The sequence below is a fragment of the Oncorhynchus masou genome, chromosome 12 (genome assembly GCF_036934945.1).
Source record: "Oncorhynchus masou masou isolate Uvic2021 chromosome 12, UVic_Omas_1.1, whole genome shotgun sequence".
Lineage (NCBI taxonomy): Eukaryota > Metazoa > Chordata > Actinopteri > Salmoniformes > Salmonidae > Oncorhynchus > Oncorhynchus masou.
The window spans coordinates 70,877,489-70,898,529 of record NC_088223.1 but is presented as its reverse complement, the minus strand read 5'-3'; the positions used below and the strand labels follow the sequence as shown (position 1 = coordinate 70,898,529).

At 41.4% G+C, this 21,041-nt stretch overlaps 1 protein-coding gene across 1 annotated transcript in view; it reads left to right on the top strand.

Moving 5' to 3' along the window:
* bckdk (branched chain ketoacid dehydrogenase kinase) overlaps positions 1-20,837 on the top strand; it is a 30,868-nt gene extending 10,031 nt beyond the window's left edge. Inside the window, exons 4-11 of the mRNA XM_064981849.1 lie at positions 1,237-1,284; positions 3,341-3,460; positions 3,580-3,678; positions 4,575-4,648; positions 12,935-13,063; positions 14,858-14,947; positions 18,260-18,415; positions 18,944-20,837. Of these exons, the coding sequence (XP_064837921.1) occupies positions 1,237-1,284; positions 3,341-3,460; positions 3,580-3,678; positions 4,575-4,648; positions 12,935-13,063; positions 14,858-14,947; positions 18,260-18,415; positions 18,944-19,088 (861 nt within the window). The 3' untranslated portion in view covers positions 19,089-20,837. The remainder of the gene's footprint in view (positions 1-1,236; positions 1,285-3,340; positions 3,461-3,579; positions 3,679-4,574; positions 4,649-12,934; positions 13,064-14,857; positions 14,948-18,259; positions 18,416-18,943) is intronic.
* The last annotated feature ends 204 nt before the right edge of the window (positions 20,838-21,041 follow it).

Sequence of the window (21,041 nt, the reverse complement as noted above, 5' to 3'; positions counted from 1 at the left end):
TGTGTATATGTGTATGTATGTTGTAACTCCCAGTAAATTATTGGGTAAATCACCAACTCTTTATTATGTAACAAACAAAGGCCCCTCACTCTATGCCTATGGAACTGTAATCAATTCAATTAAGTCATTAGTCTATCAGCATACAAAGTTTCGGCTTGAGAACTAAAAGTTATTCTTTAGAGCTAGTTGATGGGCCATCTGTGACATTGGAGGTTTTCCTTTGTTCTCTAGCTGCCATGTGCAGTGTTAAGCTTTTTCTACTCCTCCCTCTGTCCTCTCCTCCCTTCCCATGGCCTATTTACCTCAGCTAAGCGTCTTTGAAATGGATGAACTTTTACCTAGATTTTTCTCCCACAGCACCAAGGTGCTTTTGTGTAATGAAATGGTGCCTGGAATGTGTCGTAAATAAGCATGTATTGTCTCAGAATATTCTCCTTCCAACTAATAAATAAGAATAGCAAACAATTGTGTGGGGAATTTCATAATAGTAGTTTCGACACCCTTAACAACAACTCATAACCAGTGATTCACAAATGACTGCACATTTTTTTTTTTTTATACATAGATTTTTTTAAATATGTGGTAATATTATCCATTCACTCAAACAACTTGTCAGACTCCAGCCACTCTAGTCATAGACTGTTCTCTTTTACTGCATGGCAAGTGGTACCGAGGCATCTAAACAGCTTCTACCCCAAGCCTTAAGACTCCTGAACATCTAGTCAAATGGCTACCCAGAATATTTGCAGGGCCCCCCTTCACCCACTCTTTTCACCACTGCTACTTTCTGTTGTCATCTATGCATAGTCAATTTAACTCTACCTACATGTACATACTACCTCAAATAACCGATGCCTCCGCACATTGACTCTGTATCATTACCCCCTGTATACAGTCTCGCTATTATTTCACTGTGCTCATTAATTACTTGTTACTTTTATCACTTATTCTTAACTGTATCGTTGGTTAGGGGCTCGTAAGTAGGCATTATATTGTTAAGTCTACACCTGTTGTTTTCGGCGCATGTGACTACATTTTTAAAATTTGAACTAGTCAGGATTTAAGCAGTTGTGCATTTGAGACATATTGGAAGACTAGGCTATATCCTCTTAAACATCCTTTCTGTTCTTGGACTGTATGCCAGGACACCATGGGATGTGTTGAGGCCCACTTATGGGGGCTTGGGAGGAGGGGAAATTCTAACCAACACACCTTGTCTATTTCCCTCTCCTGCAGCATGAGCTCTACATTCGAGCCTACCACGTGTTGAGTGACTTCCCAGCAGTGAGTAGTCACACACAGCGAGGGGTTGGGTTGGGCAAGTTCAAGTGCTTGACCACCAGGGCTTCCATATTTCTCTGTCCCAGTTTCTGTGGAGCTGGAGAGGCTGTCAGACTGGCATGCATGCAACTCCTCCAGGCTGACTAATGTATTTGTCTGAAAGTGTCATTGCTTGGCTGAAAAGTATAGTATTTTGAATGGATATTTTGATTCTATAATGGCAAGATTTGCAACATACAGCTAAGATAAAATGACCACTAAGTTGAACAAAACATGAGTCACTGTCATTTCCAAGATTTTTCCCCTTTCCAAGTAAAGTAATACATGGTATACAGAGGATAGCAACTTCTTGACTACAGTGTCTTCGGAAAGTATACAGACCCATAGACCTTTTCTCAATTGTGTTGTGTTATAGCCTTATTCTAAAATGGTTTAAATAAATAAAAAAATCCTCCGCAATCTACACACACTACCCCATAATGAGAAAGCGAAAACGGGTGTACAATTTTTTAAATATATTTTTTTTGCAGATATGTGTGGTGAGATATATCTGTAGATATATAATCACACATCTAAAAAAATATATATTTAAAAAATTGTACACCTGTTTTCGCTTTATTTTTCGCTTTCTTATTTATTTATTTTAAGCAGTGTTTATTTACGTAAGTATTCAGACCCTTTCCTATGGGACTCGAAATTGAGCACAGGTGCATCCCGTTTCCATTAATCATCCTTGATGTTTCTACAACTTGGGAGTCCACCTGTGGTAAATTAAATTGATTGGACATGATTTGGAAAGGCACACACCTGTCCCACAGTTGACAGTGCATGTCAGAGAAAAAAACCAAGCCATGAGTTCGATGGAAAATGTCTGCAGTATTGAAGGTCCCCAAGAACACAGTGGCCTCCATCATTCTTAAATGGAAGAAGTTTGGAACCACCAAGACTCTTCCAAGAGCTGGCCGTCCGACCAAACTGAGCAATCGGGGGAGAAGGACCTTGGTCAGGGAGGGGACCAAGAACCCGATGGTCACTCTGACAGAGCTCCAGAGTTCCTCTGTTGAGATGGGAGAACCTTCCAGAAGGACAGCCATCTCTGCAGCACTCTACCAATCAGGCCTTTGTGGTAGAGTGGCCAGATAGAAGCCACTCCTCAGTAAAAGTTTGCATAAAGGCACCTAAAGACTCTCAGACCTTGAGAAACAAGATTCTCTGGTCCGACAAAACCAAAATTGAACTCTTTGGCCTGAATGCCAAGGATCATGTCTGGAGGAAACCTGGCACCATCCTTACAGTGACGCATGGTGGTGGCAGCATCATGCTCGGTGGATGATTTTCAGACTAGTCAGGATCGAGACAAAAATAAACAGAGCCTGTTCCAGAGTGCTCAGGTTCGCTTTCCAACAGGACAATGAACCTAAGTACACAGCCGAGACAACACAGGAGTTGCTTTGGGACAAGCCTCTGAATGACCTTGAGTGGTCCAGCCAGAGCCCAGACTTGAACCCAATTGAACATCTTTCGAGAGACCTGAAAATAGCTGTGCAGCAATGCTCCCCATCCAACCTGACAGAGATTGAGAGGATCTGCAGAGAATGGGAGAAACTCCCTAAATACAGGTGTACCAAGCTTGTAGTGTCATACTCAGGAAGACTTGAGGCTGTAATCGTTGCCAAAGATGCTTCGACAAAGTACTGCGTGAAGGGTCTAAATACTCAAGTAACTGTGATTTATTTTTCATACATTTGCAAAAATTTCTAGACCCGTTTTTGCTTTGTCATTATTGGGTATTGTGTGTTCCCCCCGCAAACAATTTTAGAATAAGGCTGTAACGTAAATGAAAGTGAAGGGGTCTGAATACTTTCCCGAATGCACTGTATATTTAGTTATTTTTAATAGTTGTATGGGTGTGTATGTATATTAACAGTTGATTCCAACCCGTTCTGTAAGTGAATTTTACTCTAGTGGAGAAATTGTCCTATTCATCTGATAGGAATGGAATTCATCCCAGCTCTGACTTTGGTCAGATTTGTTGATTTCACTCTGCATCGTCTGTCAGATCAAGGACCAGGAGATGGAGGCTCGCTACAGTAAGCTGGTGCAGCAGCTCCTGGACGACCACAAGGACGTAGTAACTCTGCTGGCTGAAGGCTTCAGGGAGTGTCGGAGGCACATTCAGGTAATGGCCATATGTAGAAGTTCTAATTTGGTTATTGGAACTGTGTGTTTTGTAATGTGACCGTAGGTTTTAAAGAATGGTGTATTCCTGGCCTTAAGAGTGTGTGTATTATGTTCCAGGATGAGACCCTGGTCCGTAACTTCCTGGACACCACCCTTACCTCCCGCCTGGGGATCCGGATGTTGGCCACACACCACCTTGCCCTGCACGAAGAAAACGTATGTCTCGCATCCACCTTTTAGTCATTAATTGCTAACAGATGAAAAACTGTTATTATTGAGTAAAGGAACATGTATGGTATTATTACATTTTTATGTATTATAATTTGAAGAGGCAAAGCATTCTCAGAATGTGGTTATTTTCACACTATAAACATGTGCCAACCAGCACATGAACCCAATGTTTCACTCTGGAGCCTTTTGACAAGGGCGTGCTTGCATAAATCCAACCTGTCCGCAACCCATACTTTTAGTTTGGATTATAAGTATTATTAAAAAAACATCTGAATAGTTTGTGCAGTTGTATAGTTTCCTGGGTTCTCTCCAAATACACACACACACACACACACACACACACTAGCCCCCCGGTGCATTAAAATGCAGTGTCACTCCTGATTCCAGATCCTGCACCGCTCATGCGAGCTGACAGGAAAAACTAAACACGAGATGGAGAAAGATGTTATTATCAGTGCAGTCTGCTGGCCCCATGACTTTTACGAGAGCCCAGTTTTGTATCCTTATTTTAACCAGGTAAAGCAGGCTGTGGCAGTGTTCAGGATGATGAAGCATGTTTGCCAGTTCTGGAGACTCCCTGACTCAGGGTAGCATTGTGTTAGTTACCTGATACTCCTGCCAAGATTTATGATTTTGTTACCCAACAACACTTAAGCCTAAATCTCTCCCGCTATTTATTGTAATCCACTCCTTTCACAGCTCAGACCTGGTTTCTTTCTGAAACATTGGTCAAATGACTGGTTACTGTTTTGTGAGATTACCATCTGGCCATTGAACTACATTGCGCATTGACTTGAAATTTGGCAAACCATCCTCTGTTTAGCATGTCGGTAATAAAGCTTGTGCATCTCCTCTTATATACCTTTCATCTTTCTTTGCAGCCTGATTTTGTGGGCATCATCTGCAGGCGACTTTCCCCCAAAAAGATCATTGAGAAATGGGTTGATTTTGCAAGGTGAGTGGTGTGTTTTGTTACCTTATTATATTGTTGGTTTAGAATAATCTCCCACTACGTCTGGATTAGAACATGCAGTTGACATACACTTAGATTGGAGTCATTAACTCGTTTTTCAACCACTCCACAAATGTCTTCACAAAATAGATGGCCCCTGAGAAAGGACAATTATGTGGATATATTGAAGCCACATAGCTTCCTGACTGTCTTGATAAAGCTTGGTGGCAATGGGTCTTCCAAATGGACAATGACCCCAAGCATACTTCCAAAGTTGTGGAAAAATGGCTTACCCTTTTGCCTGTAGGGGGCAGTATTTTCATTTTTGGCAAAAAAAAATTTTTACCCACTTGAAACTGCCTATTTCTCAGCCCCAGAAACTAGAATATGCATATAATTGTTATATTAGGATAGAAAACACAAGTTTTCAAAACTGTAAAAATGTTGTCTGTGAGTATAACAGAACTGATATCGCAGGCGAAAACCTGAGGAAAATCCAATCAGGAAGTGCCTCTTATTTTGTAACCTCTGTTCCTATGCAAGCCTATCCTCCATTTTAAAGGGATATCAACCAGAATCCTTTTTCTATGGCTTCCCTAAGGTGTCAACAGTCTTTAGACATAGTTTCAGTCTTTTATTTTGAAAAACAAGCGTGAAAGATCACATTGCGTAAGTGGATAGGTGGGGGCTCTGAGTGAGTTTTGCGCTACAGAGTAAAGCGGCCATTGTTTCTCCCGGTGTTTTTGAAAAACCTACACACCCGTTTGATATAATATCGAATATATATTTTAAAAACAACCTGAGGATTGATTATAAAAAACGTTCGACATGTTTCTGTGGACATTATGGATATTATTTGGAATATACTCTGCGTTGCGTGACCGCTCTTTCCTGTGGATTTCTGAACATAACGCGACAAACAAACAAAGGTATTTTGGGTATAAAAATAATCTTTATGGAACAAAAGGAACATTTGTGTAACTGGGAGTCTCGTGAGTGAAAACATCCGAAGATCATCAAAGGTAAACGATTAATTTGATTGCTTTTCTGATTTTCGTGACCTAGCTACTTAATGCTTAGTGTACATAATGTTATGCTATGCTATCGATAAACTTACACCAACGCTTGGATTGCTTTCACTGTAAAGCATAATTTCAAAATCTGAGACAAGTGGATTAACAAAAGGCTAAGCTGTGTTTTGCAATATTGCACTTGTGATTTCATGACTAGTTGACTGTGGTGCTATGCTATTCAGCGGTTGCTGACAAATGATCCCGCTAACGGGATGGGTAGCGTTAAGGACAACAAAGTCAAGATATTGGAGTGGCCATCACAAAGCCCTGACCTCAATCCTATAGAACATTTGTGGCCAGAACAGAAAAAGCGTGTGCGAGCAAGGGGGCCTACAAACCTGACTCCGTTACACCAGCTCTGTCAGGAGGAATAGGTCAAAATTTATCAACTTATTGTGGGAAGCTTGTGGAAGGCTACCCAAAACGTTGGACCCAAGTTAACAATATAAAGGCAATGCTACCAAATACTAATTGAGTGTATGTAAACTTCTGACCCACTGGGAATGTGATGAAACAAAAGCTGAAATAAATTACTCTACTATTATTCTGACATTTCACATTCTTAAAAAAAAAGGGCTTCACAGTCAAGGATATTGCTGCCAGTAAGATTGCACCTAAATCAACCATTTATCGGATCATCAAGAACTTAAAGGAGAGCGGTTCAATTGTTGTGAAGAAGGCTTCAGGGCGCCCAAGAAAATCCAGCAAGCGCCAGGACCGTCTCCTAAAGTTGATTCAACTGTGGGATCTCGGCACCACCAGCACAGAGCTTGCTCAGGAATGGCAGCAGGCAGGTGTAAGTGCATCTGCACGCACAATGAGGCAAAGACTTTTGGAGGATGGCCTGGTGTCAAGAAGGGCAGCAAAGAAGCCACTTCTCTCCAGTAAAAACATCAGGGACAGACTGATATTCTGCAAAAGGTACAGGGATTGGACTGCTGAGAACTGGGGTAAAGTCATTTTCTCTGGTAAATCCCCTTTCTGATTGTTTGTTTGGGGCATCCGGAAAAAAGCTTGTCCGGAGAAGACAAGGTGAGCGCTACCATCAGTCCTGTGTCATGCCAACAGTAAAGCATCCTGAGACAATTCATGTGTGGGGTTGCTTCTCAGCCAAGGGAGTGGGCTCACTCACAATTTTGCCATGAATAAAGAATGGTACCAAAACATCCTCCTAGAGCAACTTCTCCCAAATATCCAGTAACAGTTTGGTGACGAACAAAGCCTTTTCCAGCATGATGGAGCACCTTGCCATAAGGCAAAAGTGATAACTAGGTGGCTCGGGGAACAAAACATTGATATTTTGGGTCCATGGCCATGAAACTCCACAGACCTTAATCCCATTGAATTTGTGGTCAATCCTCAAGAGGCAGGTAGACAAACAAAACCCCACAAATTCTGACAAATTCCAAACATAGATTATGCAAGAATGGGCTGCCATCAGTCAGGATGTGACCCAGAAGTTAATTGACAGCATGCCGGGACGGATTGCAGAGGTCTTGAAAAAGAAGGGTCAACACTGCAAATATTGACTCTGCATCAACTTCATTGTAATTGTCAATAAAAACCTTTCACACTCAGGAAATGCTTGTAATTATACTTCAGTATTCCATAGTAAAATCTGACAAAAATATCTAAAGACACTGAAGCAGCAAACTTTGTGGAAATTAATATTTGTGTCATTGTCAAAACCTTTGGCCACGTCTGTACATATTACCTTGACACCAGTGCCCCCGCACATTGACTCTGTACTGGTACCCTGTATATAGCCACGCAGTTGTTATTTACGGCTGCTTTTTAATCATTTCATTTTCTTATCTTTTTTTAAAGGTATTTTCTTAACTGCATTGGTGTTTAAGGGCTTGTAAGTAAGCATTTTACTGTAAGGTATGTTGTATTTGGTGCATGTGACAAATAAAATGTGATTCCTTGCAAAACAATTGGAAGTTTTTAAGCTCTATATCATAGTTATTTTTCTAAGATGTTGGTTATATGCTGATGTATAGAATGGTTTTAAGATGGTCATACCATGGATCATTTAGCTATTTGATCTAGAATTTTAGGACCCCTTTAGGTGGGTTCTTGGTCCTTTTAAAATGTCAGCAAATTTATCAGAAATACAGTAGACATTGTTAATGTTGTAAATGACTATTGTAGCTGGAAACAGCAGATTTTTAATGGAATATCTACATAGGTGTACAGAGACCCATTTATCAGCAACCATCACTCCTGTGTTCCAATGTTGTGTTGGCTAATCCAAGTTCATTATTTTTAAAGGCCAACATCCTGGAGTCACCTCTTCACCGTTGACGTTGAGACTGGGGTTTTGTGGGTACTAATTAATGAAGCTGCCAGTTGAGGACTTGTGAGGCGTCCGTTTCTCAAGCTAGACACTAATGTTATTATCCTCTTGCTCAGTTGTGCACCGGGGCCTCCCACTTCTCTTTCTATTCTGGTTAGGGCCAGTTTGTGCTGTTCTGTGAAGGGAGTAGCACATAGTGTTGTACGAGATCTTCAGTTTCTTGGCAATTTCTCGCATGGAATAGCCTTAATTTCTCAGAACATGAATAGACTGACAAAATTCAGAAGAAAGGTCTTTGTTTCTAGCCATTTTGAGTGTGTAATCGAACCCCACAAATGCTGATTCTCCAGATACTCAACTAGTCTAAAGAAGGCCGGTTTTATTGCTTCTTTAATCAGAACAACAGTTTTCAGCTGTGCTAACATAATTGCAAAAGGGTGCAGTCGTCTAAGGCACTGCACCGCAGTGTCACTAGAGATTCTAGGTTCGAATCCAGACTCAGTCGCAGCTGGCCGTGACCGGGAGACCCATGGGGTGGCGCACAATTGGCCCAGCGTCGTCCGAGTTAGGGGAGGGTTTGGCCTGCAGCGGTGTCCTTGTCCCATCACGCACTAGCGACTCCTGTGGCGTGCCGGTTGCAGTGCACGCTGACACGTTTGCCAGGTGTACGGTGTTTCCTCCGACCCTGGTGTGGCTGGCTTCTGGGTTGTGGGCATTGTGTCAAGAAGCAGTGCGGCTTGGTTGGGTTGTGTTTTGGGAGGATGCACGGCTCTCGACCTTCACCTCCCCCGAGTCCATACAGGGGTTGCAGCAATGAGACCAGACTGTAACCACCAATTGGGTAGAAAAGGGTAAAGAAAAAAAAATGTCCAAGACTGTTGAAAAAGGTGTCAGTCCTATATTTAGGAAATATAAGAAAGCTCAGGGTGTGTGTGTATATTATTTTTTAACTCTTTGGGGGGTAGGCACAACTCTCCATACTTCATATATATATATATATATATATATATATATGGGGGGAGAGAAAATTGGTTGGTAGATTAACCCTATTTTAAGCCAATGCCTATGCGGCTGGAGTTTCTCCCAGTCTTTCTGTATTGGCTGACAAAGGCCAAGTTTGACACGTTGGGGTAGCCAAATTTACATGATCCGTCAATGTCTGTGTGTATAGGTGATTTTCAGAAGTAATCATGATTAAACTGTCTTAAAAATCAATGTTGAAAATGGTGTGTGTGTGTGAATTTTACCCCTTTTTCTCCCCAATTTCGTGGTATCCAATTGTTTAGCAGCTACTATCTTGTCTCATCGCTACAACTCCCGTACGCGCTCGGGAGAGACCAAGGTTGAAAGTCGTGCGTCCTCCGATACCCAACCAAGCCGCACTGCTTCTTAACAGTACAGTGCCCTTAACCACTGCGCCACCCGGGAGGCCGAAAAGGGTATAATATTAGCTAGCTTAGATATGTTGGGTGGTGAGAAAAAAAGTACATAACTTAACATATTTAGGCAACTTTTATAAAGTTTCAAGCTTGCAAACATTATTTCGAGCTGCGATACATGGGCAAATGTGCCCTTCTGCTGCTTGACAGGCAAAGCCCACAATGGATGGAAAATGAACTTAAACCACTGATGCCTGTCAGGTATAGTACACTTTTGTATTTTATAGAACTCAAATATCCAATTAAATGGTGGTCAATATTGAGAGCTGGAGGAGTTGTGTTTTGTGCTGTAATGCATTGGAGCTGGCATTCCCCCTAGCTGGGAATGTGGCATGTTTTGAAATCGAACTAAATATGATATTGATATTTTACACTGGCTCTGTGTCAGGGTCTTCTCAAGGTCAACGTCTTTATCACAGCTCTGTGTGGCACAATGAACGTATCCAAATAATGTCCACTCATAGTCACTCACATACAGTCAAGCACACTCTTCACAAGCCTCTGTGCACTTGTCCCAGTTCAGCCTCTCTAGGAATGTGCAGCTGCTCTCTTTCTCTCTCAAACACTCTCACTCTTTCCAGTCGCTGGGTTCTGGCTGCATCAGAACAAAGGTACTAATGCAGATTTTCTGAGTCAAAGGTGACAGACCCTGAATCAACAAGCTGTCCTTTTCCTCTACATGCAGCCCTGTGTTCACAGCCCCCCTGATTTTTAAAGAGCAGACCAGTTATGAGTCTCATTTTAGCACTGATAGCACTGATTTTTTTATTTATTTTTTTATTTTATTTTACTAGGCAGGTCAGTTAAGAACAAATTCTTATTTTCAATGACTGCCTAGGAACAGTGGGTTAACTGCCTGTTCAGGGGCAGAACGACAGATTTGTACCTTGTCAGCTCGGGATTCGAACTTGCAACCTTTCGGTTACTAGTCCAACGCTCTAACCACTAGGCTACCCTGATCAGCACAGAGAAGACTGGATGTCTTTCCTCAAAATATTTTTATTTATTTTTACTTTATTTAACCAGGCAAGTCAGTTAAGAACAAATTCTTAATTTCAATGACTAGGAACTGCCTGTTCAGGCGAAGAACAACAGATTTGTACCTTGTCACCTCGAGGGTTTGAACTTGCAACCTTCCGGTTACTAGTCCAACGCTCTAACCACCAGGCTACCCTGCCGCCCCATATGTGGTCAATAACTATGAAGCAGACCACTTGTTTTTTTCTTTAGGCACAATGAGGACTGTCAGTGTGCAATGGATAAACTACAGTGCTTTCAGAAGTCATTTAAAATGGATCAAATGTATATATTTTTTGTCACTGGCCTACACAGAGTACCCCATAGTGTCAAATTGGAATTGTTTTTTGTCGAGTCAAGTATTCAACCCCTTTGTTATGGCAAGCCCAAAGAATAGTAAAAATGTGCTTAACAAGTCACAAGTTGCATGGACTCACTCTGTGTGCAATAAGTGTTTTTAACATGATTTTTGAATGACTACGTCATCGCTGTACCCCACACATACAATGATCTGTACAAGGTCCTCCAGTTGAGCAGTGAATTTCAAACACAAAGACCAGGGAGATTTTCCAATGCCTCGCAAAGAAGTGGATATATTGGCAGATGGGTCAGAAGACAAAAAGCATACGTTGAATACCCCTTTTGATCATGGTAACTTTGGATGGTGTATCACTACAAAGATAGACGAGTCCTTAACTCTGTTGCCTTCCTCTTGAAGGAAACTGCTGCCAATTTTAACTTCAAAACAGTTGGAGTTTAATGGCTGTGATAGAGAAGAACTGAGAATGGAGCAACATTGTATTTACTCCACAATACTAACCTAATTGACAGTGTGAAAAGAAGGAAGCCTGTACAGAATAAAAAATATTCCAAAACATGCATCCTGTTTGCAATAAGGCACTAAAGGAAAAACTGCAAAAAATGTGTCAAAACAAATAACTTTTTGTCCTGAATACAGAGTTATGTTTGGGGCAGATATAACACATTACTGAGCACTGCTCTCCATGTTTTCAAGCATAGGGGTGGCTGCATCATGTTTTGGGTATGCTTGTAATTAGTAAAGACTGCAGGATAAAAAATAAACTGAATGGAGCCAGGCACAGGTAAAATCCTAGAGGAAAAACCTGGTTTAAGTGTGCCTGGAATTCTAAATAAATCAGACTCACCAGCAACGCATCCCCACACCATAACACCACCTCCTCCATGCTTAATGGTGGGAAATACACATGCGGAGATCATCCATTCACCTCACAAAGACACAGCGGTTGGAACCAAAAATCTCCCAGTTGGACTCATCAGACCAAAGGACAGATTTCCACCGGTCTAATGTCCATTGCTTGTGTTTCTTGACCCAAGCAAGTCTCTTCTTATTGTTGGCCTTTAGTCGTGGTTTCTTTGTAGCAATCCGACCATGAAGGGCTGATTTCACGCAGTCTCTTCTGAACAGTTGATGTATCTGTTACTTGAACTCTGTGAAGCATTTATTTGGGCCGCAATTTGAGGCTGGTAACTCTAATGAACTTATCCTCTGTAGCAGAGGTAATTCTGTGTCTTCCATTCCTGTAGCGGTCCTCATGAGAGCCAGTTTCATCATAGCGCTTGATGGTTTTTGCGACTGCACTTAAAGAAACTTTGAAGTTCTTGAAATGTTCCAGATTTGACTGACCTTCATGTTCTAAAGTAATGATGGGCTGTCATTTCTCTTTGCTTATTTGAGCTGTTCTTTCCATAATATGGACTTAGTCCTACTTGGTAAAAGACCATCTTCTGTATACCCCCCTACCTTGTCACAGCATAACTGATTGCCTCAAACGCATTAAGAAGGAAAGAAATCCCACAAATGAACAAGGCACACCTGTTAATTGAAACTCATTCCAGGTGACTACCTCATGGAGCTGGTTGAGAGAATGCCAAGAGTGTGCAAAGCTGTTAAGGCAATGGGTGGCTATTTGAAGAATCTCAAATATCATATATATATTGATTTAACACTTTTTTTTTTTGTAACTACATGATTCCTTCATAGTTTGTCTTCACCTATTATTCTACAATGTAGAAAATAGTACAAATAAAGAAAAACCCTTGAATGAGTAGGTGTTCTAAATCCTTTGACCAGTAGTGTAATTCTGCATTTCGTTTTCTATGTCTAAACATGTTTTCATTTCGTCATTGTGAGAGTGGATGGGTGAGGGGGGACGACAACAATTGAATAAATGTTGAATTCAGACTAACAGTGAAATAAGTCAAGGGGTATGAATGATTAATTTGATCACCATGTGTAGGCCTATTCATACCTATAAAGTCACATGTAGGCCTCATGCAAATTCCCCTCACAGTATAAATAGGCTATACTTATACAAATACCTTTTTATGCAAGTACTGCTGAGGCCTATAGGTTAGAATGCGTTTCCATACACAATTGTAATCTTGTGTTTTCCTTATGGCTCCCTCATGTCTTCTGCAGGCGTCTGTGTGAGCACCAGTATGGTAACTCCCCGCGGGTGCGTATCAATGGCCATGTGGCGGCCCGCTTCCCCTTCATCCCTCTGCCCCTAGACTACATCCTGCCAGAGCTGCTGAAGAACGCCATGAGGTACCAAAACACTTTCTTTCTCCTAACCAATAAACTGACAGTCACATGAAATACATCTTTGTTAGTTGTTCTTGTTCATCACCAAACAGAGATCTCACAGAAATGTGTAATGAAACCAACATTGAGTTTCAAACGTGGTGTAGCCAACATTGTGACACGTCAGTCAATAAAAAACAGGGCCTGTGACAAGTGTGCCTTCCGTCACCTGTCAGTCCCCAAGCAATCGTAACGGACTTTTAGAATGATCTATGACAATGGTCTATAATAACTGGGCCAGCAGAAGTTGGCCAGCATTGTTTTTCCTTGTTTGGGAACATTGTATAGCCTCTGACTGGTTGTGTGTTCATAGCATTCTTTTTTTTGTTGTGAATCCCATAGTGCTGCAACGTATACTATATATATTTGTGTGTGTATGTGACCTATTTCCATGCTTTTCCTCCTGTCTACCACCTTTTTATCTTGGAAGTTCTTGGCTCAGCTGAAACTAAGTCAAAAGTCTGTTACGGGATACTTTTATTTTTTATCTACTTCACCTGAGTCGGATTAACTTGTGGATACCATTTTTATGTCTGTCCAGTATGAAGGAAGTTGGAGGTAGTTTCGGGAGCCAGTGCTAACTAGCAAATACCAATAGACTTCCCGTCAATGCGCTAATGCAGAGACATAAAAATGGTATCCACGATTTTCATCTGGGGGGGGAGGGGGTCCCTTGTATACCTTTCATGCTATTTGACTTTCCCTGACAGTTGGCTGTGACTGCATCTGTGGTTCCAGCTAATTTGTGAATGGAAACATGAGGATCTATTTAATGTATAGGCCTAGTTGCGCTTACGTGGCACATTACACGTCTTGTCCAGCCGGATAGCCTACATTTTGTTAACGATTTGTGCTTCATGAAAGCAAATGTGTCTATTGTCTTAAATGGCAGTATTGTTTTTTTTGGGGGGTGGGTTGAGTTAACCCCACGGGTAACTCCAGCCCCCTAGAACTCCCTGCCCATCCACTCCACTGTCCTTTCTCACCATGGCAGTGACCTGACTGTACAGCCCCCAGACCCCGTCTTTCTTCTGGAACACTGTGTCCTTGGCAGAAGGTCTTGGCCCATACCCCACTACATTCCTTATGGACTAATAGGGGTGAATCTGAACTGTGAAGGCGAAAGGGACACTGTTGGTGTTGCACAGCCAGAGCGAGCGCCCTTGAGAATTTAAAAGTTAGTCTGTGGTTGTTCCCTGGTAGTTTTAAATAGCTTATTTCCCTCATCCCTTATGACAACTTATCTGACAGGACATCAGACTCCATGGTAGCCATTTTATGACTATACATAACTAAATCTCTAGTTTGACCTCTCCTCTAATGAAGTATTAAGCAGTGTGCTCTTGTAGTTAGGTTGTTTTAGCTAACATTCCACTCTGCCACAGCCTACTGATCTTGGCGGTCAAATGTTGCCCTGGCACTCTAACTTGTGAGAGGGATGCTAGATTGTGTGTGTTAGCAGGTGGATGTGTTTTCAAATAAGATTCTAATCAGGCATTAAATCCAATTAGGAACGTTTTCAATTCTTGGAGCTTTCTCAGATGTTGCGGTTAGCAGAGAAACCATTCACTCTGACTTGTGTTCCTCGTTCCCATAAGACTGTTTCAGGGTGCATGATCATTACACAAGTGTCATCTATCAGTGAATCCCTCAACAATCCTGTTAATAGATTCTGTGTCAGGTTACGTTGAAGGACCACAGAGGCTAATATCTTCACTCTGCCTGCTCTTGACCTCCCCTCTACCTGTGTCCCCACAGGGCCACCATGGAAAGCCACCTCGACACGCCTTACAATGTACCTGATGTCGGAGTCACCATCGCCAACAATGACGTGGACTTTGTCATCAGGTGAGTGGGTTACCTTTGGCACACTAAGTGGGGACCTTTACCTCTATCTACTCAAGATTCCTTTTAACAACATTAAATAATTAGGAGTCCCGTACTCTGGGCTTAACCGTTTAAATGGGAAACCTGACAACTCATCAGGGGGAGTGTTTCTAAGCTGCACTCTTATCGGGCCCAGTGTGGTCACCATGGGAATGGGTTCCGGACCACGTTGGAAGCACCGTCAGACTTCTTCTACTCTAGTGCCGTGTTTAAGAACCTTTTAAATGGATGTTGATGCTGATTCTAGTATCTTGTTGGCTAATGTCCAATCGATGGAATATGAACTTTGAACTCTGAGCAAAGCTCTAATCACAGCATTCCCTGATGTCCCTCTGTGTCTTAGTTTTTACTGAGACGTGGCTCACGGACAATACACTCGACTCTGCTATTCAACCAGACAACTTCTCCATATTTTGAATGGCGGCTTCTGGTGGGGTGGGGCTTTGTTTCCTCAAACATTTCCTGGTGAACCGAAGTTGTAAACATTGAGCTCCTGTTCACCCGATCTGGAGTTTCTGATGGTAAAAAAACCCTGGATGAATGGCTATCTGTACAATGTTGAACCTGTACTGCAGCATTCAATGTTAGCAGAATGAACCCAGATGACTCTGTGGCGCACGATTCGTAGAAGGCAAGCAGGTACGGGCTCTGCAAATCCATTGGGGACACAAATAGACACTTAAACTTAAATTGATCAACAACTCCGACTCACATGTGGCAAGGATTCAGACTATTACAGACTACAAATGAAAATCCAGCTATGTGGTGCCCTACCGACGCCTCCCTCCCAGATGAGTTTAATACATTCTATGCTCGCTTCCAAGCCATTCAGGAAGACTATCGCTGCTCCGGATGACTAGATGCTTTCACTCTCCGGGGCTAACTTGAGGGAAAACTCTAAAGAGTGAATACAAATTCTTATTTACAATGACGGCCTAACGGTGGGTTAACTGCCTTGTTCAGGTGCTGAACAACAGATCCGCTCTGGGATTCGATCCACCAACCTTTTGGTTACTGGGCCAATGCTCTAACCACTAGGCATCGGCGCATGAGTTCTGATACCAACAGGCTCAGAGACCGTTTCTATCTACAAGCCATCAGACTGCTGAACACAAACTGGACTGACCACCTGCTCTGATTCTCCGCACCTTAGCACGCACACACATACACACTACCATTCAAAAGTTTGGGGTCACTTAGAAATGTCCTTGTTTTTGAAAGAAAAGCTTTTTTCCCCATTTTATAATATCATCAAACTGATCAGAAATATAGTGTTGACATTTTGAAAGTTGTAAATTGCTATTGTAACTGGAAACGGCAGATTTTTCTTTAATGGCTATCTACATGGGCATACAGAGGCCCATTATCAGCAACCATCACTCCTGTGTTCCAATGGCATGTGGTTAGCTAATCCAAGTTTATAATTTTAAAAGGTTAATTGATCATTAGAAAACCCTTTTTCAAATATGTTAGCACAGCTGAAAACTGTTGTTCTAATTAAAGAAGCAATTTAACTGGCCTTCTTTAGACTAGTTGAGTATCTGGAGCATCAGCATTTGTGGGTTCGATTACAGGCTCAAAATAGCCAGAAACAAAGCACTTTCTTCTGAAACTCGTCAGTCTATTCTTGTTCTGTGAAATGAAGGCTATTCCATGCGAGAAGTTGCCAAGAAACTGAAGATCTTGTACACGCTGTGTGCTACTCCCTTCACAGAACAGCTCAAACTGGCTCTAACCAGAATAGAAGAGGAGTGGGAGGCCCCGGTGCACAACTGAGCAAGAGGACAGGTACATTAATGTCTAGTTTGAGAAACAGACAGCTCAAGTCCTCGACTGGCAGCTTCATTAAATTGTACCCGCAAAACACCAGTCAACATCAACAGTGAAGAGGTGACTCCGGGATGCTGGCTTCTAGGTAGTTCTTCTGTCCTCTATCCAGTGTCTGTTATTTTGCCCATCTTAATCTTTTATTTTCTTTGGCCAGTATGGGAGAGCTTTTTCTTTTCAACTCTGCTTAGAAGGCCAGCTTCCCGGAGTCGCCTCTTCACTGTTGACGTTTCAGAAGAAAGTTCTTTGTTTCTGGCCATTTTGAGCCTCTAATCAAACCCACAAATGCTGATGCTCCAGATACTCAACTAGTCTAAAGAAGGCCAGTTTTATTGCCTATGGGCCTATGCCTATGTAGATATTCCATAAAACAAATGAAAATCAGCTACAATAGTCATTTACAACATTAACAATGTCTACACTGTATTTCTGATCCATTTGATGTTATTTTAATGGACAATATTTATTTTTTTGCTTTTCTTTCAAAAACAAGGACATTTCTAAGTGACCCCAATCTTTTGAACGGTAATGTATAAATATATATGTATGTGTGTATGTGTGTGTGTATATATATGTTTATACATTACCGTTCAAAAGATTGGGGTCACTTAGAAATGTCCTTGTATTAGTCATATGTATAGGATACGCATGTCATACATCGTCCAACAAAATACTTACTTGTAGGTTCCGTCGACAATGCAACAATTAGAAATACGAACATTAAGTAAATAGGGGGGGGAATAGGGGTCAGGTGTAAACATTTAGCAGTATAATGAGATTCTAGTAGCAGCAGTTGTGTATGTGTCGCATGACTATATATATATATATATATATTAGTCATGTGACACATACACAACTGCTGCTACCAGAATCTCATTATACTGCTAAATGTTTACACCTGACCCCTATTCCCCCCCCCCTATTTACTTAATGTTCGTATTTCTAATTGTTGCATTGTCGACGGAACCTACAAGTAAGTATTTTGTTGGACGATGTATGACATCCGTATCCTATATACATATGACTAATACAACTTGAAACTGAGCCTAAAATGTAAAATGTTTGACCACCAGATTGCAGAACAGGTCAGTGTATTAAGTGCTTTTGTACTCTAGTAATTCCCAAATCTATTTACATAAGTTTGGCATATAGGAGAATGCAAGACCAAAGGATGATACTGGCTTTCTGCGCTAGCATTAGTTTATGATCAGTTTGCCATTGACCACCATTGAATGGGATAAAAATAATTACAATCACCAGAAAATGCCAGACACGTAATCCTTTATACTGTAAATGTCTGCCCTTTCTTTCTTTGGTTTCAGTTGACCTACTTTTGAAGAAATGTTCAGCATCATACTACTATGTCAGGGATAGCCAACTAGTGTTCATTTTCACAGTTAATGTTAGCTGGTTGCGTAACCCTGGGCAATCCTCCATCTTTGTCAGGATCTCAGACCGTGGTGGCGGAATCCCCCACAGGATCCTGGACAAGGTGACAGACTACCATTACAGCACAGCTGAAGAGAGCAACCAAGACCCTCGCATGAACAACCTCTTCAACACCATGACCAACAGCGGCCCTCAGTCCGGCCCCATGCACGGGTGAGTAAGACTGGGATACCCACTGTTTCCTGCATCGGTTCTTACCCTCATAATGCGGGGTTGAATTGCCTTCCTGTGTGCCATGGAATGCCAATGTAAAGTAAAACGGTCAATGACACACACTTCCATTCCACTGATTCCATTCCTCTGTTTCCAAAGCAAGTGACAAATACAATTTAATTTGATTCACATGGGTTTACTTCATCTTATGAATTATTGAGACTTGTTAGGGAATGGATATGTAAGTAAAAAAGTTTTTTTTTTTGTATGAACTGTTCTTTGCTTTTAAGTAGTCATGGAGATGACACTTAAATAATTGCGAAGGACGAATTTCATATCTTGCGACTGTATGAGGGTAATGTTTGCGTCTTCGTTTAGCATCCCCAAACAATTTGTACATCTTTTGCTTTCTCTAGGAAGTCCTTGCTCATTGCAATGCAAAATAAAGATCTAATCAATTCATGTTAATTATGCCAGTTTACAAAACTCCATAATATTAATGTATGAGAAACTCTGTGTACCCATCAGGTTTGGCTTCGGGCTGCCCACCTCCCGGGCGTACGCCGAGTACCTGGGTGGCTCCCTGTCCATCCAGTCCATGCAGGGCATCGGCACCGACGTATACCTGCGCCTGCGCCACATAGACGGCAAGGGAGAGAGCTTCCGTGTCTAAGATCACTTGCTGCTTAGCCCTGGAGACCAAGGAAAGGGGGTGGCGATACAGGGAGCACAGAGACATTTCCACCAAGGGGCTCAGCCATTTCAGCATTAGCCCGGGCTAGTCTACAGTGATAAATTGACAGTTGGCTCCCCACAACTCACTTCTACAAGTTTCTTTTTTTCGCCTCAAGACTTTAAACGGGCTAAGATGGTGGCCGGTTTGGCGCTCTCACCTTTTTTGTTTTGTGTTTCCCTTTATCGTGAGTTTTTTTTTTTTTTTTTTTTTTTTTTTTAACTCTTGAGCATATAGATCATTAACAGAGCATGCAAGGTGGTTAGTGTTGATGTTACTGTGGTAGAAAGGAAAAGGAAAAAAAACTTCAGCCTTGAAGTTAATTTGGTCTGCCTGCAAGTTACTGGTGTTGCATATAACTTCTGCAAATATAAATAGACTAAAGAAGCAGGGAAGAGAGGAGTCTCATTTAAAACACTCCAGTGGCTATTATTGAAGTTTAGATGAAGCTTCCCTCAAAGACCTTTTGAATCACCTGTGGAGGACACCATGGAGGAAACTGGCAAAACACCAGTCGAACTACGCTCATGAATTGATTTGCAGAAAGAACTGTTAAGTTAACTCTTGCTTCAGTGCCATTTTGTCAAGCGCTTAGGCAAGGCCATGAGTAAATGTTCAGTTGCCTTACTGTGTGTGTGATACTGGTCCCTATGACGACATGTTAACTTAACCATTAGCACTGCTCAATATCATTTATCTGTAATGCAATTTCACACTCGTTAGTCTATCTAATATAGAAAGTTGAAAAATGTTTCATTTTTTTTGGAGGGGGGGGGTTCATTTCTTGCTGTCATTATAATACCTAAACTAGAGTTTATAAAAAAAAAAAATGCTTCCAATACACCGAAAGAAGTAATGTTTTTATTAATGTTTTTGCTTATTTATCTGCAGAGGAAGTGTTAAATCAGTCAATAAGTTAATGATATTTTTTTAATTTTCTTTGAAGGCATTTGTTACTGAACACATTCCGAGAAGGGTCAATAAGTTTGATCAAACTTTTGAAACCTTACTTTGAGTATGGTGGACATTTTTTAGTGCATGAATTATCCAGATATTTCACTTTAGGTATGTGGTTTGGCCTGCTGGCATAAGAATGCTGGGCATTGGCACATAAATCCTTCAAAAGTATATACATCAGTGAGGAACATTTGGAATGCTTCACCTCGCTAAATATACCTCTGGTGATTAACAGACGTTCCCTGTGATTTTACATTTTTGGGATGGGACTAGGTAGAGAATATTAGGCTCTTTCTAGCATGACAAATCCTATTGGCTAGAATTCAGTCACCTCATGAATGATGTGCCCCGTTCAAATCTGCCCCCTGCTTGCAAAAGATGACGCCTGGCAATAACAATCTGCATATTATATAGCTTTTTACTGCTAATACAAGTCATAACTCTATAATTGAATGCTCGTTTTACATCATTACTGTCAACTTTTTGGGCAGGGGGGCTTTTCTGGAAACATACTTGTCATAGGTTTTGTGGTCTTCTTTTTTATTAACACTGTTTTATGTTCATGAAATGAAGGCTTACACACCCATATTATTTCCTTCTCCTTTAATACATTGCAGAATAATGGAGTGGGTTACTAGCAGTGTGCACTGGCATAGATGACTTGTCTGTCTATTTTAACGCTGTCATTGTTAGGTTTTCTTGGGCACTATTAAAATCTATTCGTGGGTGGAATTGGAAGTTTGTCTGTTGGTGTGAAAGGTAAAGAGTTGACTGAATTGAAAGAATGACTGACCAGTTGAGGTATGTTTTACGGTTGTAATAATTTTGTTATTTATTTACTAGCACCTCCATAGCCAGCCTCCTCCTTTTGAGAGAACCATTTTGAATTCAATCAAATTGGTGACTGTGTCCAAACTGGACGTGGTCAGCAATACC